This window comes from Macaca nemestrina, chromosome 7 (assembly GCF_043159975.1).
Source record: "Macaca nemestrina isolate mMacNem1 chromosome 7, mMacNem.hap1, whole genome shotgun sequence".
Lineage (NCBI taxonomy): Eukaryota > Metazoa > Chordata > Mammalia > Primates > Cercopithecidae > Macaca > Macaca nemestrina.
In genome coordinates, this window is record NC_092131.1 from 126,464,614 (window position 1) to 126,482,610 (window position 17,997).

General features: G+C 48.1%; 1 protein-coding gene across 2 annotated transcripts; it reads left to right on the top strand.

Moving 5' to 3' along the window:
* The first annotated feature begins 1,457 nt into the window (after nt 1–1,457).
* On the top strand, nt 1,458–7,845 carry CYP1A1 (cytochrome P450 family 1 subfamily A member 1). 2 transcript variants are annotated; one of them, XM_011756984.3, is made up of 7 exons: nt 1,458–1,631; nt 3,956–4,806; nt 5,363–5,489; nt 5,574–5,663; nt 5,756–5,879; nt 6,025–6,111; nt 6,610–7,845. In XM_011756984.3, exons 2-7 carry the CDS (start codon nt 3,982–3,984, stop codon nt 6,893–6,895), a joined length of 1,539 nt encoding a protein of 512 aa, XP_011755286.2. In that variant the 5' UTR covers nt 1,458–1,631; nt 3,956–3,981; the 3' UTR covers nt 6,896–7,845. The 2 variants fall into 2 exon arrangements, with proteins under 2 accessions (XP_011755286.2, XP_011755285.2); XM_011756983.3 differs by having other exon boundaries at nt 1,459–1,631; nt 3,953–4,806.
* The last annotated feature ends 10,152 nt before the right edge of the window (nt 7,846–17,997 follow it).

Genomic DNA, 17,997 nt, shown 5'->3' on the forward strand with positions numbered 1-17,997 from the left:
GGTTGGGGAGGACGTCGGGGATGGTGGGTAACGATGTTAGTTGGGGCCAGGTTGAGCTAGACAAGCAAATACAACTTTTTTTTTTTTTTTTTTTTTCCTGGAAACCCTGGAGGCTCGGGAGGGCGGGACAGCGTCGGAGGCAGGCAGCTAGACCATGCCACGTGGCGCTGGGGCTTGGTGTCCTGCCACAGGCGTGGACCGAAAATGCCGACACACGCAGACTGTCTCTCCTCGAAGGCAGAAGCTGCACGCAGACCTGGACCCTTTGCACCGCACCGCCTTATTCAATGGCGCACCCGCCACCCTTCAACAGTTCTTCTCCCTCCACCCCAACCCCACGCCGCGCGCGAGGCTGGCCCTTTAAGAGCCCGGCCCCGACTCCCTCCCACCTCGCGTGACTGCGAGACCCGCGCCGGGCCGGGGAATGGGGCGGCCGGGTGGCTGCGCTGGCCTCCGGTCCTTCTCACGCAACGCCTGGGCACCGCGCCCCCGGGCCTGGTGGGGCGGGGACGGGCTGCCTGACCTCTGCCCCCTAGAGGGATGTCGCTGGCGCACGCAAGCTAGCCGGGGGTGGGGTGGGGGCTCCGCGACAGATGCCCACTCCATGGTCCCTGGCCCCCAGAGTCTTTCCTCGGCCCCCCGCGGCCGGATTTCTGTGCCCCGCCAATCAAAGCACTAGCAACTCCGGGAGCCAAGAGGGACCCTCAAGGGCTGGTGGATCCTGGCTGGAGGGACCGCGGGGTTGCAATCAGGACTAAGGCGATCCTAGAGGCGGTGCGGAGCCGCTAGTGAGCGCTCAGCGAACCTGCGCCTTTGCCATCCATTCAGATCCTTCAATCAAGAGGCGCGAACCTCAGCTAGTAGCCCGGGCTCTGGGGGACAGGGCCAGCCCCGCGGCGCCTCTGGCCTTCCGCCGCCCGTGACCTCAGGACTGGGGTCGTAGCACTTCTCACGCGAGCCGGGACTCAGTAACCCCGGGAAGGAGGTCACCACGCGGCAGCCCCGCCCCCGCCTGCCGAGTCCGGGTAGACTGTAGCGCTGGGGAGGCATCTGCACGCCCAGTGTTCTGGTGGGTGCAAAAATGACGAAGAGAAGTCCCCGTGCGCCAGGATGGAGCTTCCCGTACCCTCTCTTAGGTCTGTCCTGGGACTTCTCCCTCAAACCCCCTTCTCGGCTGGTTTCTGCATTGCCCTTGGGACGCCTTGGAATTGGGGCTTCCAGGTGTCCCCAGCCCTCACCCCTCTATGTACAGGCACCGAGATGAGGTGTCCCATAGTGGGTTCTTGCCCAACCCCCCTGCCCTACCCCACCTCCCCGCCCTTCCCCACCTCCCCGCCCTTCCCCATCCCCCCGCCCTCCCCCATCCCTCCCACTCTCCCCCACCCCCTTGCCCTCCTCCACCTTTTCCTCCTATCCCAGAGAGACCAGCCCAGTTCAGGCTGCTCCTCCCTCCATCTCAGCGCTCCAGGGAAGGAGGCTGGCCACACGTACGAGCCCGCCTATAAAGGTAGCTGTGCTTTCACCCTCACCCTGAAGGTGACAGTTCCTTGGAACCTTCCTTGAACCTTGTGATCCCAGGCTCTAAGAGTCCACTCTTCCCAGCTCAGCTCAGTACCTCCTTACAGCCACAGGTGAGTTGCTGGGGGGCTTCTGGCTTGCCCCTTCTCTCCCAATAAAAGGAACATTTTGGTGCCTCCAGGACTTCCTAGGTAGCTACCTGTCTAGCACCTCCAAAAAGGGAGGCTCAGAATGTTTTTAGTGATCAGGCAGTCTAGCTCTCTAGTGGGGAAACTGAGGCCAGGGGAAGAGGAGGACTTGCCCATGGTCCCACAGCTGGTACCAGACCTCTAGATACGAATGGCGTCTCATTCAGGACTTCAGGACCCAGGCTCCAGCTCCATCCCCTAGTAAGTGACTCCCTGCCCACCATGGGGCTTCCCCATCAAGGCCACCTGGCAGGCTGGAATATGTGCAGCCCCTCCCTCAGGCTTTCTGATGACAGGCGCTTCTCCTTGGGTGGGCAGGATGAAAGGAGGGGATTGACTGGGTTCTTACCAGCTATACCCTGCCCTAGCCTAAGAAGCTACCCCTGGCAGATTTTACCCTCCCAAGGGTGGCTTGTCAGTGCTGAGATGTCCTAGACAGCTGAGACAATAGAGGCAGATCTGTGCAGGAGTCCTAGGCCTTTCCTATCTCATTGACCATCTTCTTTGTCCTTTGCTGGTAGACAATCAGGGTGACAGATTGCCAATTGCAGGGAGCTGGAAATACCAGTCCCTAAAAACTCACCAGTCACATCTCCCTTGGCCTCCTACCATCTTACAAAGGCTGCAGGTCCTTGGGACACCCATTGTGCAGAAGGGGACACCATGGCACACCAAAGCCTGGTACTGTCCCCTGTTCACTCTGGGATCTAGTGTGATTTAGCCCCTCCAGGAAGCCTCCCTCCACTATAATACTTGTGGTAGGGACTATCCATCTCCCTGTCTTGTGGTTCTCCTGTGGGAAGCCTCACTGGTAAGACTGTCAGCTTCCCCACGGCAGATCTGAGTTTTCTCTTCCCTCTGGATCCAGCTGGGCACTCTGAACTGAGAGATCTTGTGTCACCCTCTCTCAAGTGTTGAGGTTGGACCCCAGAAAAGTAAAATGTGCAGTCCAAGATCACTTTGACTAGAATGTTGGGTCTACTGACCTCCAGTCCAGGGTAGCAGGCAGATGCCTGATATGTTGGAGTGGTTTATGAATTTACACACCCTTTTTAGGTCAAGCTTACAGAGAAAGTATTGCCTCAGTTTCCTTTCAGTTTAGATCCATTCCTGATTTCCCTGATTCCAGTCTGGGGTTTTCTTACAGCCTAGTGGGAACCTTCCATTTATTCTCTGTTCTCTGGTAACCTGCAAAAGGGGGAGGTCCAAACTGTTCATTCATTGAGAATTGAGCCAAAAAAAACCAAAAAACAAAAAACAAAAAACCCTGGCCTGGATTTCTCTGACTAAAGAGCTCAATCTAGCTGGTCTCCAGCTGCCTTTAAACTGTGGGTCAGTTGAACTCAGAGAGCTGGGGTTGAGAGCAATGTGGTTTGGGAAGTGGCCATCCTGTCCCCTGTCTCTTCTTCACTCTGTCCTGGGGTCTGGTGGGATTTCCTGCATCCTAGGATTGAGCAGCAGAGAACTGAGGGTTCTGGGAAAATTCCTTCATTGATCTGACCACTCTTCGAAAGGAGGTACATGTGACAGCAGCTGGAAATTTCCAGGGAAGTGTCCCTAAGGAGTCTGAGTCCTGGCTCTGTCACTGATTGCTGGGGGACTTTGGGCAAGTCAGTGCTGCTTCCCCCAAATGTTAAATGAGGCTAAAGGATCAGATGATCCCTACTTCCCCTGAGAACATGGTTTTCCTAAGTGTAGTGGGTAGGACTTGGGGTGATACACATTGATTATGTATTTATTTTAATGTGTTAGGGGAAAAATCAAAGTTGTACTTTCACATAGATATTGTTTATGATGATATGTAGATAGATTTACAGTCGATTTTAGGAAAATGTGAAGTAAGTAACAGTACTGGTACTACGTGGAAATCACAGATTGACATTGGAAGATGTCATTTTAGATTGGTATAGCAGTTAAGAGAAAGCATTCTGGAATTAGGCAACTTGGCTTGGGAGTCTGCATCCAACACTTTCTGGCTGTGTGACCTTGGGCAAGTTACTTATCTTCTCTGAGCCTCACTGCAGCCTACTTCATAGATTTGTGGCTAGTGCTGAATGAAGAAGGACTGTGAAATTCTTAGCCCACAGTGATAGCTCAACAACTTCTCCCCTCCTCATCCTCTTCTTCATGCTCAGTAAGCAGTTCTGGTGGAAAGGTTTCCCCTTTCCCTGATACTCTAGGATGTTGGCTCTTCTCGTTCCCCAATCTGATGGCTTGATTTTTTTTCTTCCTGCTCCTTCTCTCAGCAGCCACCTCCAAGATCCCTACACTGATCATGCTTTTCCGAATCTCCATGTCGGCCACGGAGTTTCTTCTAGCCTCTCTCATCTTCTGTCTAGTATTCTGGGTAATCAGGGCCTCAAGACCTCGGGTCCCCAAAGGCCTGAAGAATCCACCAGGGCCATGGGGCTGGCCCCTGATCGGGCACATACTAACCCTGGGAAAGAACCCACACCTGGCACTGTCAAGGATGAGCCAGCGGTATGGGGACGTGCTGCAGATTCGCATTGGCTCCACACCTGTGCTGGTGCTGAGCGGCCTGGACACCATCCGGCAGGCCCTGGTGCAGCAGGGCGATGATTTCAAGGGCCGGCCCAACCTCTACAGCTTCACCCTCATCAGTAATGGCCAGAGCATGTCCTTCGGCCCAGACTCTGGACCAGTGTGGGCTGCCCGCCGGCGCCTGGCCCAGAATGGCCTGAAAAGTTTCTCTATTGCCTCTGACCCAGCCTCCTCATCTTCCTGCTACCTGGAGGAGCATGTGAGCAAGGAGGCTGAGGTCCTGATCAGCAAGTTGCAGGAGCAGATGGCAGGGCCTGGGCACTTTAACCCCTACAGGTATGTGGTGGTATCAGTGGCCAATGTCATCTGTGCCATTTGCTTTGGCCAGCGCTATGACCACAACCACCAAGAACTGCTTAGCCTAGTCAACCTGAGTAATAATTTCGGGGAGGTGGTTGGCTCTGGAAACCCAGCTGACTTCATCCCTATTCTTCGCTACCTGCCCAACCGTTCCCTTAATGGCTTCAAGGACTTGAATGAGAAGTTCCACAGCTTCATGCAGAAGATGATCAAGGAGCACTACAAAACCTTTGAGAAGGTACAGTCTGGGGAAAAGCAGGTGGATGGTGGGAAGCCGATGGGGTCAGGGCCTGGGAGGTCAGAGGTAAGAGGAACTGTATGGGGCTTGGCAAGTTCTCAGGGAGGCTTCAACCTGGGATCTTGAAGCCAGTTGTGGAATAGTCTTCTTCCTTGGCAGGGAAATAGAACCTTTTCTTGACCAACCCTTCCATGCTTCCACCAGACAGCAATAGCCACTGAATAGCCATTACATGCCGGACCCTGGGGCAGTTGTTGAGGGAGCCAGGAAGAGTTAAAGAGTTCATCTCCTGGCCTCATAATAGAAAGAAGATAAAGAGCACATCCAGGTGATAACAGTACAAGATGCTGTGTGTCAGCTGTCCCTTGAGTTGGGACTAGCAGCATTCTAAGGTAGTAGGAGACAGCCTTGCAGAGGCAGAGAGAAGCTGGGACAACAGCCTCAGGGGGCATCACCTCCAGAACAAAGATGCTAGGAATAGTGAAGGACCAGACCTGGATGGAGAGGTAGCTCTGGGTTTGAGATCTTGCTCACCTGTGGACTTTCCCTACCTAAGGGCCACATCCGGGACATCACAGACTGCCTGATTGAGCACTGTCAGGAGAAGCAGCTGGATGAGAACGCTAATATCCAACTGTCAGATGAGAAAATCGTTAATGTCGTCTTGGACCTCTTTGGAGCTGGTATGAGTTACCCCATGTGTCCTTCCTGTGCTCAAGTGCCCTGACCTGCCGCCTGCCTAACTTCTTCTGTTCTACCCTGTCCAGGGTTTGACACAGTCACAACTGCTATCTCCTGGAGCCTCATGTATTTGGTGACGAACCCCAGGGTACAGAGAAAGATCCAAGAAGAGCTAGGTAGGTAGTGGCTCCCTTCAAAGGGGTCAGTGCCAGGGGCCTGGCCAAGTCTAGGCAGCCCCTGAATCCATCTTGTCCCCTGTGTTCTACAGACACAGTGATTGGCAGGTCACGGCGCCCCCAGCTCTCTGACAGATCCCATCTCCCCTATATGGAGGCCTTTATCCTGGAGACCTTCCGACACTCCTCCTTCGTCCCCTTCACCATCCCCCACAGGTAAGGCCCCATGGAGACACTGCTGTCTGTTACTGGTTTTACTCCAGACCACATACCTGATTAGGGTTAGTGGGAGGGACACAGCGTGGGAGATAGGGAGATTTGCCTGTTGCCCTGAGCCTGACTGAGCTTCCTTTCTCCCTAGCACCACAAGAGACACAAGTCTGAAAGGGTTTTACATCCCCAAGGGGCGTTGTGTCTTTGTGAACCAGTGGCAGATCAACCATGACCAGTAAGTTCAGAGGTGCAGAGGAAAGGCTGGGTCTACCCTCTTAAGCTCTTTTTTTTTTTTTTTTTTTTTTTTTGAGACGGAGTCTCGCTCTGTCGCCCAGGCTGGAGTGCAGTGGCGCGATCTCGGCTCGCTGCAAGCTCCGCCTCCCGGGTTCACGCCATTCTCCTGCCTCAGCCTCCCGAGTAGCTGGGACTACAGGCGCCCACAACCGCGCCCGGCTAATTTTTTGTATTTTTAGTAGAGACGGGGTTTCACCGTGGTCTCGATCTCCTGACCTTGTGATCCGCCCGCCTCGGCCTCCCAAAGTGCTGGGATTACAGGCGTGAGCCACCGCGCCCGGCCCCTCTTAAGCTCTTATATATTATTAATACAATCATTGCATTGATCCTCCTGTCCATGGGCTGCTTGCCTGTCCTCTATCCTTTAGGGTTGGGGCTCCACTCACTTGATGCTTCTGAGCCCTGAGCTGCCACTTCAGTTGTCTTCCTCTGGTTACAGGAAGCTATGGGTCAACCCATCTGAGTTCCTACCTGAACGGTTTATCACCCCTGATGGTGCTATCGACAAGGTGCTAAGTGAGAAGGTGATTCTCTTTGGCTTGGGCAAGCGGAAGTGCATCGGTGAGACCATTGCCCGCTGGGAAGTCTTTCTCTTCCTGGCCATCCTGCTGCAGCGGGTGGAGTTCAGCGTGCCACCGGGTGTGAAGGTGGACATGACCCCCATCTATGGGCTGACCATGAAGCACGCCTGCTGTGAGCACTTCCAAATGCAGCTGCGCTCTTAGGTGCTTGAGAGCCCTGAGGCCTAGACTCGTCTATCTAGTCTGGTTGGGCAGCCAGATCGGCGGGCTGGCCTAAGTGATCTAAGGTTCAGCCTGAAACTTATATAGACACTGATCTGGCTACAGTTTTGCTATCTGGGCTGTGGGCAAGCCTAAGGGATACTGCCTGCCCCTACCCTGGACTTGCCTCTGCACACCCTCCACAGACAACAGGTAAAACGGGGCCACGTAGATGCTGATGGAGCCTTCCCAAGTTGTGGTGCTTGAGCCAGGAGGCCTGCTAGGGTTAGGAGGTCCTTAGGCCTCTGAGAAGCTCTGAAGAACTCTCTGGAAGCCCCTGGGCCCAGCAGTTAGCTGGCTCTGTGCAGGTGCTGACTGGCTTGAGCAAGTTAGAGCTGGCCACACCAGTACCCTGTCCAATCTTTGACAATTGGGAGCTGCCAAGAGTGAAGGGAAGAGACAGCCCAGGATACTGGCACAGAGGTAGTCTCACTACTTGAACTAGGCTGAGCAATCTGGCCCTATGGGTCTAGGACACAGTTCCTGGGAATATCGCATTCCTCTGCCCTTCCTGTAGGCAGGAACAAACAGGGCTGCCTTCTGGCCTTGTAAAACCCTTGTTGCTGTCCAGGAGGGCCTGGGGACTTGTGTCTACGGGGAGCAGAGCGCAGAGGCAGTGCACATATTCAGGCACCAGGATTGGGGCTGGAGTGAGGTTGTGGTATTTCAATTACCTTCTATTGGTCTCCATTCTCTACAATCTTGTAATAAAATGTCTATTTTTAATGTTTGTACACAACAATCTTTCTATTCTAGCCTGCATTGTGCTTACATGCCTGCATAAGGTTTAAGAACCATTGATTTAATGTAATAGGGAAAGTTCTAACCCAAGTATCCAAAAATGTGTAAGAACAACTACCTGAGCTAAATAAAGATATTATTCAGAAATCCTATAGGTGGAGATTTTTAAATTTTAAATGATTCAGCACTCATCTAAATACTTACCCTGAACCCCATTCTGTGTGGGGTTTTACTGTAGGGAGGAAGAAGAGGAGGAACAGTGAAGAGGTGAAGCTGCTGCACTTAGGCAGTCTGTTTAAAGGACAAGACTATTTTTTGAGACAGGGTCTTCAGGTCGTCCAGGCTGGAGTGCAATGGCACCATTTTGTTTCACCATAACCTCCACCTCCTGGGCTCATGCGATCCTCTCACCTCAGCCTCTGAGTAGTTGGGGCCACAGGCACATGCCACCATGGCTAATTTTGTTGTTGTTGTTGTTGCATTTTTTGTAGAGATGGGGTTTCACCATGTTGCCCAGGCTGGTCTCAAACTCCTGAGCTCAAGTGATCCACCCGCCTTACCCTTCCAAAGTGCTGGGATTACAGGCATGAGCCACATCGTCTGGCCAGGAGAAGACTCCTAATCACTATGCTGACTTATTCCCTCTCTAACTTATCACAAATTGATGAACAGTATTCTCTGAATTAGGCAATAAGGATATCAAGTGAATATAATGCAGTCCCTGCTTTCAAGAACCTCCCAAAATGGTTGAGGGAACTGACATATAAACACATCATTCAACTCACTGTGGTCAGAGCTCTACCAGACAGATGCATACGGGAGGTGGGGTCCAGAGCTGGGGGTGGCGCTGGGTGGGGGAGTGGGCACTGGGAGAGACTTTCAGGTCTTTTTGTTTGTTTGTTTGTTTGTTTGTTTTTGAGATGGAGTCTTGCTCTGCTGCCCAGGCTGGAGAGCAGTGGCACGATCTCAACTCACTGCAAGCTCCACCTCCCGGGTTCTTGCCATTCTCCTGCCTCAGCCTCCCAAGTAGCTGGGACTACAGGTGCCCGCCACCACGCCCGGCTAATTTTTTGTATTTTTAGTAGAGATGGGGTTTCACTGTATTAGCCAGGATGGTCTTGATCTCCTGACCTCGTGATCCACCTGCCTTGGCCTCCCAAAGTGCTGGGATTACAGGCATGAGCCACCGCGCCCGGCTCCAGGTCTTGAGGCTCTCTGAGCCAAGCCTTCCTTGAAGGATGAGAGGCAGTCTCTCACTTGGGACTGATAGCATTAGTTGCTGAAGTCCAAGCGGGTAGGTTCTGGTCACAGTTTTGTGGGGAGAGGGGTTCACAGCTCAGCAGTTGTAATCTGTTCCTCACTCTTCATGCCCTGGTTTAGGTTCTGCAACCACATTAGAACCCACATCTCAATGCTGAAAGCCACTGTCCATCTGGGATGGCAGAGTGGTGGTGATGCCAAGTATGTCAGAAGCTGGACCCACATAGCCAGGAGTTGTTCTGACTAATGGGCTGAAGGGAGACACACCTTGGGATGTGACCTCCCTACCCCACCCCAGACCAGCTTTCTTCCTGAAGCATTACATAGTGGCCAGCAGTTGCTGTCTATGCATCGTGCTTCCTGGCAGGGGTAGATGGTTCCTGCTCACTAGGAGCTTCAGGCTACTTCAAGGAACAACCAAGTTGAAGTCAGCTTCAGCAACCTGCTTTGTGCGGCGGCGGCGGGGTAGGGGGAGGGGGAGATGAGAAATTTGGTGCTCAATCATTCTCGTATTGATTTATATTTTCTACTTAATAACTTGCATTTGTGCTATATACATAAACAAGTCGTGAAAGCATGCTACGTGGAAGAAGTCAGACACAAAAGGCCATGTATTGTATGCCTCCATGTGTATGAAAAGTCCAGAATAGGTAAATTTATAGGGACAGAAAGTAGATGACCGGTTGCCAAGGAATATGGGGCAGGAGGAATTGGGAGATGCAGAGTTTACTTAGGGGTGATGGAAATATTCTAGAATTAAATAGCAGTGACGGTTGAGCAACTTTGTGAATATACTAAAAACCAGTGACTTATGCAGTTCAAAATGGTTTAAATGGTAGAGAAAAGGCCTGGCGCGGTGGCTCATGCCTGTAATCCCAGCTCTTTGGATTGTGATTCGGGGCTTTTTGGAGAAACAGTTATTGTAAATCTGGGATGAGGAATATAAAAGATAAGGCTGAGACGCTTGGTCATACCAGATAGTAAGGACGCTACAAACACTACCAGGAGTTTATCAAGTCATTCTGGAGCTGACTTGAAGAGGCTCCAACTCTGGGAGACAGGACAATTTGAGTGTCATTAATAATAATAACTGCCATGGATTAAAACCCATCCAATGTGTTAGAATTCATAAGTTTATACTTTTATTTTATTTTTTAAAGAGAGCTAGTTCTTTACAGGAACCAGCTAAGTAACTTGAGAAGTGAAAAAACAAAGGTAAAGAATCAAGAATTGACCAGGTGCAGTGGCTCATGCCTGTAATCCCAGCAATTTGGGAAGCCAAGGTGTGTGGATCACTGGAGGACAGGAGTTTGAGACCAGCCTGGGCAACATGGTGAAACCCCGTCTCTACTAAAAATACAAAATTTAGCTGGGCATGGTGGCACATGCCTGTAATACCAGCTACTCAGGAGGCTGAGGCACGAGAATTGCTTGAACCTAGGAGGTGGAGGTTACAGTAAGCTGAGATCACACCACTGCATTCCAGCCTGGATGACATAGCAAGACTGTCTCAAAAAAAAAAAAAAAAAATCAAGAATTTTTTCTACCTATCCTATATGAACTATACCTATAAAGAACCAAATAGATTAGAAAGAAGCATCTGTTAAAAATATTCCAGCTGGGCCGGGCGCGGTGGCTCAAGCCTGTAATCCCAGCACTTTGGGAGGCCGAGGCGGGTGGATCACGAGGTCAGGAGATTGAGACTATCCTGGCTAACATGGTGAAACCCCGTCTCTACTAAAAATACAAAAAACTAGCCGGGCGTGGTGGCGGGCGCCTGTAGTCTCAGCTACTTGGGAGGCTGAGGCGGGAGAATGGCGTGAACCCGGGAGGCGGAGCTTGCAGTGAGCCGAGATCACGCCACTGCACTCCAGCCTGGGAGACACAGCGAGACTCCGTCTCAAAAAAAAAAAAAAAAAAAAAAAAAAATATTCCAGCTGGTCGCAGCAGCTCATGCCTGTAATCCCAGCACTTTGGGAGGCCGAGATCACCTGAAGTCAGGAGTTCGAGACCAGCCTGGCCAACATGGTGAAACCCTGTCTCTACTAAAAATACAAAAATTAGCCAGGTGTGGGGTGTGGTGGTGGGCACCTGTAATGCCAGCTGTTTGGGAAGCTGAGACAGGAGAATTGCTTGAATCCGGGAGGCAGAGGTTGCAGTGAGCCGAGATCACGCCACTGTACTCCAACCTGGACAACAAGGATCGAAAACTCCATCTCAAAAAAAAAAAAAAAAAAATCAATTATTATGTGAAAAAGAAATTATAGAATTAGAGTGTCATTATTTTGTAGCCACCAATAAATTAATAGATCTAAATATTGTGCCTAACAACTGCTGACATCATAAAAGGAGAGAAAATCAGACGTCATGTGACTCCTAATGAAAGAACACAACAGCATCTACAGTATTGTCAAAGGGATTGCATCAGAGGCTGACCAAGCCTCTGGAACCAGCTGCCAATTTGCAATAAATACAGAGGATGAAGGGACATGAACTGCAACATTAATGTGCAGTCAGTAAAATTCAGACTTTGGAAGACTCTGTAGGTCAAAAGGCCTGGGTTCTTCAACAGAAAATCTATAAGGAATGGAAAGGGATGGAGGGAAAACTTGTAGATGAAAAGAGACTACAAAAAGACATAAAATGTTAAGAAATGAACAACATTAAACTATAATAGACATATAATATATAATATGATAAATAAGAAAGCATATGATATATATGATATATAACATATGATATATACGATATAATATATGAAGAAAATCATGGCCAGGTGCAGTGGTTCACACCTGTAATCCTAGCACTTTGGGAGGCCAAGGTGGGCAGATCACTTGAGGTCAGGAGTTCAAGACCAGCCTGGCCAACATGGTAAGACCCCATCTCTACTAAAAGTACAAAAATTAGTCGGGCATGGTGGCGCATGCCTGTAAATCCCAGCTACTTGGGAGGCTGAGGCAAGAGAATTGCTTAAACCCGGGAGTCAGAGGTTGCAGTGAGCCGAGATAGTGCCACTACACTCTAGCCTAGGTGACAGAGCAAGACTCTGTTTCAAAAAAAAAAAGATAATCATGTCCAGGTGACAAATAAAACTGCTAAACAACAAATATACAGAACAAATTTTGAAAGTATCCAGAGAAAAATGAAACATTACATACAGGGAAACAAATATTTAAATTATTGTTGACGTTTTGTCAGTAATGATGAAGGAAAGAAGATAGTAGAACAACATCTAAAGTTTTGAAAGGAAAAAAATCCTGTCAACCCAGAATTCTGTATCCCAGCAAAAATATCATTCAAGATGAAAAGTGAAATAAACATTTTCAGATGAAAGAAAATTAAGAAAAGTAGTTGTCAGTAGGTCTGCATTGCTTTATTAGAAAGGCTAAAGGAGGCTGGGCACGGTGGCTCATACCTGTAATTGCAGCACTTTGGGAGGCCAAGGCAGGTGGATCACCTGAGGTCAGGAGTTTGAGATCAGGCTGGCCAACAGGTTGAAACTCCATCTCTACTGAAAATACAAAAAATTAGCCAGGCATGGGGCACACATCTGTAATCCCAGCTACTTGGGAGGCTAAGGCAGGAGAACTGCTTGAATCCGGGAGGCGGAGGTTGCAGTGAGCCGAGATCGTGCCATTGCACTCCAGCCTGGGCAACAGAGTAAGATTCCATCTCAAAAAAAAAAGTTGAACTCATAGAAACAGAAAGTAGAATGGTGGTTACCAGGGCCAGTGTGGTGGGAGAAAAAGGTAGATGTTGGTCAAAGGCTACAAACTTTTTTTTTTTTTTGAGACGGAGTCTCGCTGTGTCGCCCAGGCTGGAGTGCAGTGGCCGGATCTCAGCTCACTGCAAGCTCTGCCTCCCGGGTTTTTACGCCATTCTCCTGCCTCAGCCTCCCGAGTAGCCGGGACTACAGGCGCCCGCCACCTCGCCCGGCTAGTTTTCTGTATTTTTTAGTAGAGACGGGGTTTCACCTTGTTAGCCAGGATGGTGAGGCTACAAACTTTTAGTTATAAGATGAATAAGTTCAGGGGATCTAGCATACAGCATGGTAACAATAGTTAACAATACTGAATTATATACTTGAAATTTGCTAAAATGTTGTCACCAGAAACCAAACCAAACCAGAACAAAAGCAACTAGGTGAGGTGACAAGTGTGTTAACTAACTTAATTGTGGTAACCATTTCACAAAATGCCACATTGTATACCTTAAAATTATCCACTTTTATTTGTCAATAATACCCAATAAAGCTAGAAACAAATCTTTTTAAGTTAACACACACACACAAAAGAAAAACATATATATATATGCACAAATAAATATATTTAGCCATAAAAAAGAAGGAAATCATGCCATTTGCTACAATGTGGATGAACCTGGAGGACATGATGCTAAGAGAAATAAGCCAGGCAAAGAGAGACAAACCTGCATGATCTCACATGTGGAATCCAAAAAACACTCATACAAGCCGAGAGAAGAATGATGGTTACCGGGTTGCTGTGGGGTGGAGGAAATGGGGAGACAGTCAAGGAGTACAAACTTTCAGTTATAAGATGAATAAGTTCTGAGAATCTAATGTATGGTATGGCAACCACAGTTAATAATACTGTGTTGTTTACTTGAAATTTGCTAAGAGAGCAGGTAAGTGTCCTCACCTCTCTGCCCAAAATGGTAACCATGTGTGGTGAAGGAGGTGTTAGTTAATTCGATTATGGTAATCATTATACAATGTAAACATACATCAAACCATCATGTTGTACACCTTGGATACATAGAATTTGCATTTATCAGTTATACATCAATAAGGCTGAAAAAAGAGATTTATAGCTTTAAATGCGAATATTACAAAAGAATAAAAGTATAAGATCAATGACCTATGGGTCCACCCTAAGAAGCTATGAAGAGAAGAGCAAAGTGTACCCAAAGTAAGTAGAAGGAATGAAATAAAGAGCAAAACTCAATGAAATTTAAAAACCCATTAAAACAATAGAGAAAATTAACAAAGCCAAAATCTGATTATGTGAAAAGATCAACAAAATCGATAAACCCTTAGCAAGAATGATCGAGCAAGAGAAAGAACACAAGCTACCAATATCCAGTATGGAAGGATTATTACTGGCGGGCACAGTGGCTCACGCCTGAAATCCCAGCACTTTGGGAGGCCGAGGTGGGTGGATCACCTGAGGTCAGGAGTTCAAGACCAGCCTGACCAACATGGAGAAACCCCGTCTCTACTAAAAATACAAAATTAGCCGGGGTGGTGGCGCATGCCTGTAATCCCAGCTACTTGGGAGGCTGAGGCAGGAGAATCGCTTGAACCCAGGAGGCAGAAGTTGCGGTGAGCCGAGATTGTGTCATTGCACTCCAGCCTGGGCAAAAAGTGAAACTCCATCTCAAAATAAATAAATGAATAAATAAATAATAGAAAAAGAAAGGATTATTACTATAAATCCTACTTACATTGAAAAGATAAAAAGTGGCCGGGTACAGTGGTTCACGTCTATGATCCCAGCACTTTGGAAGGCCAAAGCGAGAGGGTCACTTGAAGCCAGGAATTCAAGACCAGTCTGGGCAACAAAGCAAGACTTTGTCTCTACAATTTTCTTTTTTTAATGAGCTGGGTGTAGTAGTGCACACCTGTAGTCCCAGCTACTTAGGAGGCTGAGGCGGAGGATCACTTGAGCCCCAGAATTCAAGGCCACAGTGAACTACGATCATGCCACTGCACGCCAGCCTGCCTTAAAAAAAGAAAAGAAAAGGGAATATTATTAACATTATGCTAAAAATTTTGACAACTTTGGTGAGATGGACAAATTAAAACTATATATAACTTACCAAAACTGGCTCAAAATTAAACAGAAAACCTGAATAGTCTTATATCTATTAAAGACATTGAATTTGTTATCAAAACCTTCCCAGCAAGAAAACTTCAGGCCCACATAATTTCATAGGTAAATCCTATCAGATATTTAAGGAAGAAATAACAACACCCTTCTAAACTTTTTCAGAAAATAGAGGAGGAGACAATTCTCAGCTTATTTTATGAGGTCATTATAATTCTAATACCAAAGCCTGACAAAAATGCTATTAAAAGGGGCCGGGCACAGTGGCTCACATCTGTAATCCCAGCACTTTGGGAGGCTGAGGTGGGAGGATTGCTTGAGCCCAGGAGTTCGAGACCAGCCTGGGCAACATGGCAAGACTCTGTCTCTAAAAACAAAAACAAAAACAAAAAACCTCAACAAAAGTATTAGCCAACAGAATCTAACAACATATAAGACACACAGGGAAATGATCAAGACCCAGACATAGAGACACATCATGATCAAGCAGGATTATCTTAAAAATGCAAGGTTGGTTTAACATTTGAAAATCAGCCAGGCACAGTGGCTCGCGTCTATAATCCCAGCACTTTTCAAGGCAGAGGCAGGCGGATCACCTGAGGTCAGGAGTTCAAGACCAGCCTGCCAACATGGTGAAACCCCGTCTCTACTAAAAATACAAAACTTAGCTGGGTGTTGGGGAGGCTGAGGCAGGAGAATCACTTCAACCCGGGAAGTGGAAATTACAGTGAGCTGAGATGGCACCACTGCACTCCAGCCTGGGGGATAGAGCTAGAGCGAGACTCTGTCTCCAAAAAAAAAAAAAAGGAAAAAGAAAATCAACTGATGTAATTCTCCATTTTAATAGAGTAAAAGAGAAAAACCATTTGCTCATTTTAATAGATAAAGAAAACGCATTTGATAAAATGTAATACTTATTATAAAAATTCTCAGCAAACTAAATATAGAAGGGAAATTTCTCAGTCTAACCACCTACAGCTAACATAATGGTGAAAAAAATTTTTTCTTTCATATAGTGAGGTCTTGCTATGTTGCCCAGACTGGTCTTGGACTCCTGGCTTCAAGCAATCCTCCTACCTCGGCCTCCCAAAATGCTAGGGATCACAGGAGTGAGCCCCCATGCCTGGTCCATGGTGAGACATTTTTAATTTAATTTTTTTTTTTTTTTTTTTTTGCTTCCTGCCAGGCGCAGTGGCTCACACCTGTAATCCTAGCACTTTGGGAGGTTGAGGTGGGTGGATCACTTGAGGTCAGGAGTTCGAGACCAGACTGGCCAACATGGTGGAACCCCGTCTCTACTAAAAATACAAAATTAGCCAGGGGTGGTGGCAGGCACCTGTAATCCCAGCTACTCAGGAGGCTGAGGCAGGAGAATCACTTGAACCCGGGAGGCAGAGGTTGCAGTTAGCTGAGATTATGCCTTTGCACTCCAGCCTGGGCAACAACAGCAAAACTCCATCGCAAAACAAAACAAAACAAAACAAAACAAAACAAAAAAACAGTGTGTCAACTGGTTATGTCACATTTAATTTAAATTTTTAATTTTTTTTAGAGACAGAGCCTCACTCTCTCGCACAGGCTGGAGCACAGAGGTACGAACAGAGCTTCACTGCAGCCTCAAACTCCTGGACTAAGTAATCCTCCCGCCTTAGTCCCCTGAGTAGCTGGGACTACAGGTGCAAGCCACCACACCCAGCTAAATAAATTTTTTGTAGAAACGGGGTCTTGAAATATTGCCCAAGCTAACCTTGAACTCCTGGGCTCATGTAATCCTCCTGCCTTGGCCTCCCAAAGTGCTGCGATTATAGACTTGAGCCACTGCACCTTGCCCTATAATATTGGTAATCAAGTAGGTAAATAAGTTGGAGAAACATTACCGAAAGTCTGGAATGAAAGCCTGAGGTATAAGTGATATTCTTGTGTGGCTCAGAAATGGACTCAGAAGTCCATCCTTGAAAAGCAGTTCCAGAGGTGCCCTCAGTAAATTCAAGGTTGATGAAATCCAAGACATATAACAAGCCTACTGATTTGGACCCTCTTGGACTAATAAGTCTTCTTTGTGCATTAAAATATTGCATTGTTTCCTTGTAGTTACAATTCACACTCATGCAAGGCTGACCAAGCAGCAGGTGTCAGTGAGTGAAAGGGGAGTGGGCTGTGCATCTAGGGCTGCAAGCACAAAGGAGTCCAGTCATGAGGGCCTCACAAATGAAGTGGGCCTAGAGTGAGGCTCTGAATGGAAAGGAGACTTAGACGAGGGGTGAGGAGGCAGGTTGGTGAAGAGGCTGGGGACTCTGAAAAATGTAGACCTGCCCAGGTGTGGTGGCTCACGCCTGTAATCCCAGCACTTTGGGAGGCCGAGGCAGGCAGATCACTTGAGGTCAGGAGTTCGAGACCAGCCTGGCCAACATGGTGAAACCCCGTCTCTACTAAAAATACAAAAATTAGCCAGGCATGGCACTGGGCATCTGTAGTCCCAGCTACTCAGAAGGCTGAGGCAGAAGAATCACGTGAACCCAGGAGGCAGAGGTTGCAGTGAGCTGAGATTGCACCACTGCAGTCTAGCCTGGGTGACCAAAAAAAAAAAAAAGGGGATGTATTCGCCCTCATCACCTCCCTTCCCTTTTCAATAGTACAAATCATGGAGTATTACATTTTATTAAACATAATAATGTCAAACACTGGACAGTAAACAAAACAATCCAAAGTGACTTCATATTTTGCTTTGTGAGATGCCACACAGTTTGAAGGGCAGAAAATGCACCCATTTTCCTCATTTGTTTATTTACTAAAAGCCTGCTCCATCAGAATAAATCTGCATCCATTCCTAGCCAAATCATAGTCAAAGGATGAAAGGAAGAAGAAGAGTCAACATGAGATCAGGCTGCATAGGCTGTTATGGTTAATCTAGGAAGGCCATAGGCCTCCACCAAGGGGACAGTATCTAAGTGGTCCCTCAGTGACTCAAAAAGAGTTTGGCAGCTTCCATACAGGGCCTCAATTTCCTCTGGAAAATGGGAGTCATAGGAGTGACTATCTAGCTTGTTTAAGGAGCCAAGGACACAGAGAGCTCTGAAGGAGATGCTGGATCTCCCATTCCAAGCCTGGGCACCACCTCCACCACCACCCACCTTTAAAAGCCTTCTTGAAACTCACACTGGCTGTTGGCCTACAACAAATGTTAACTATTTCCCAGAG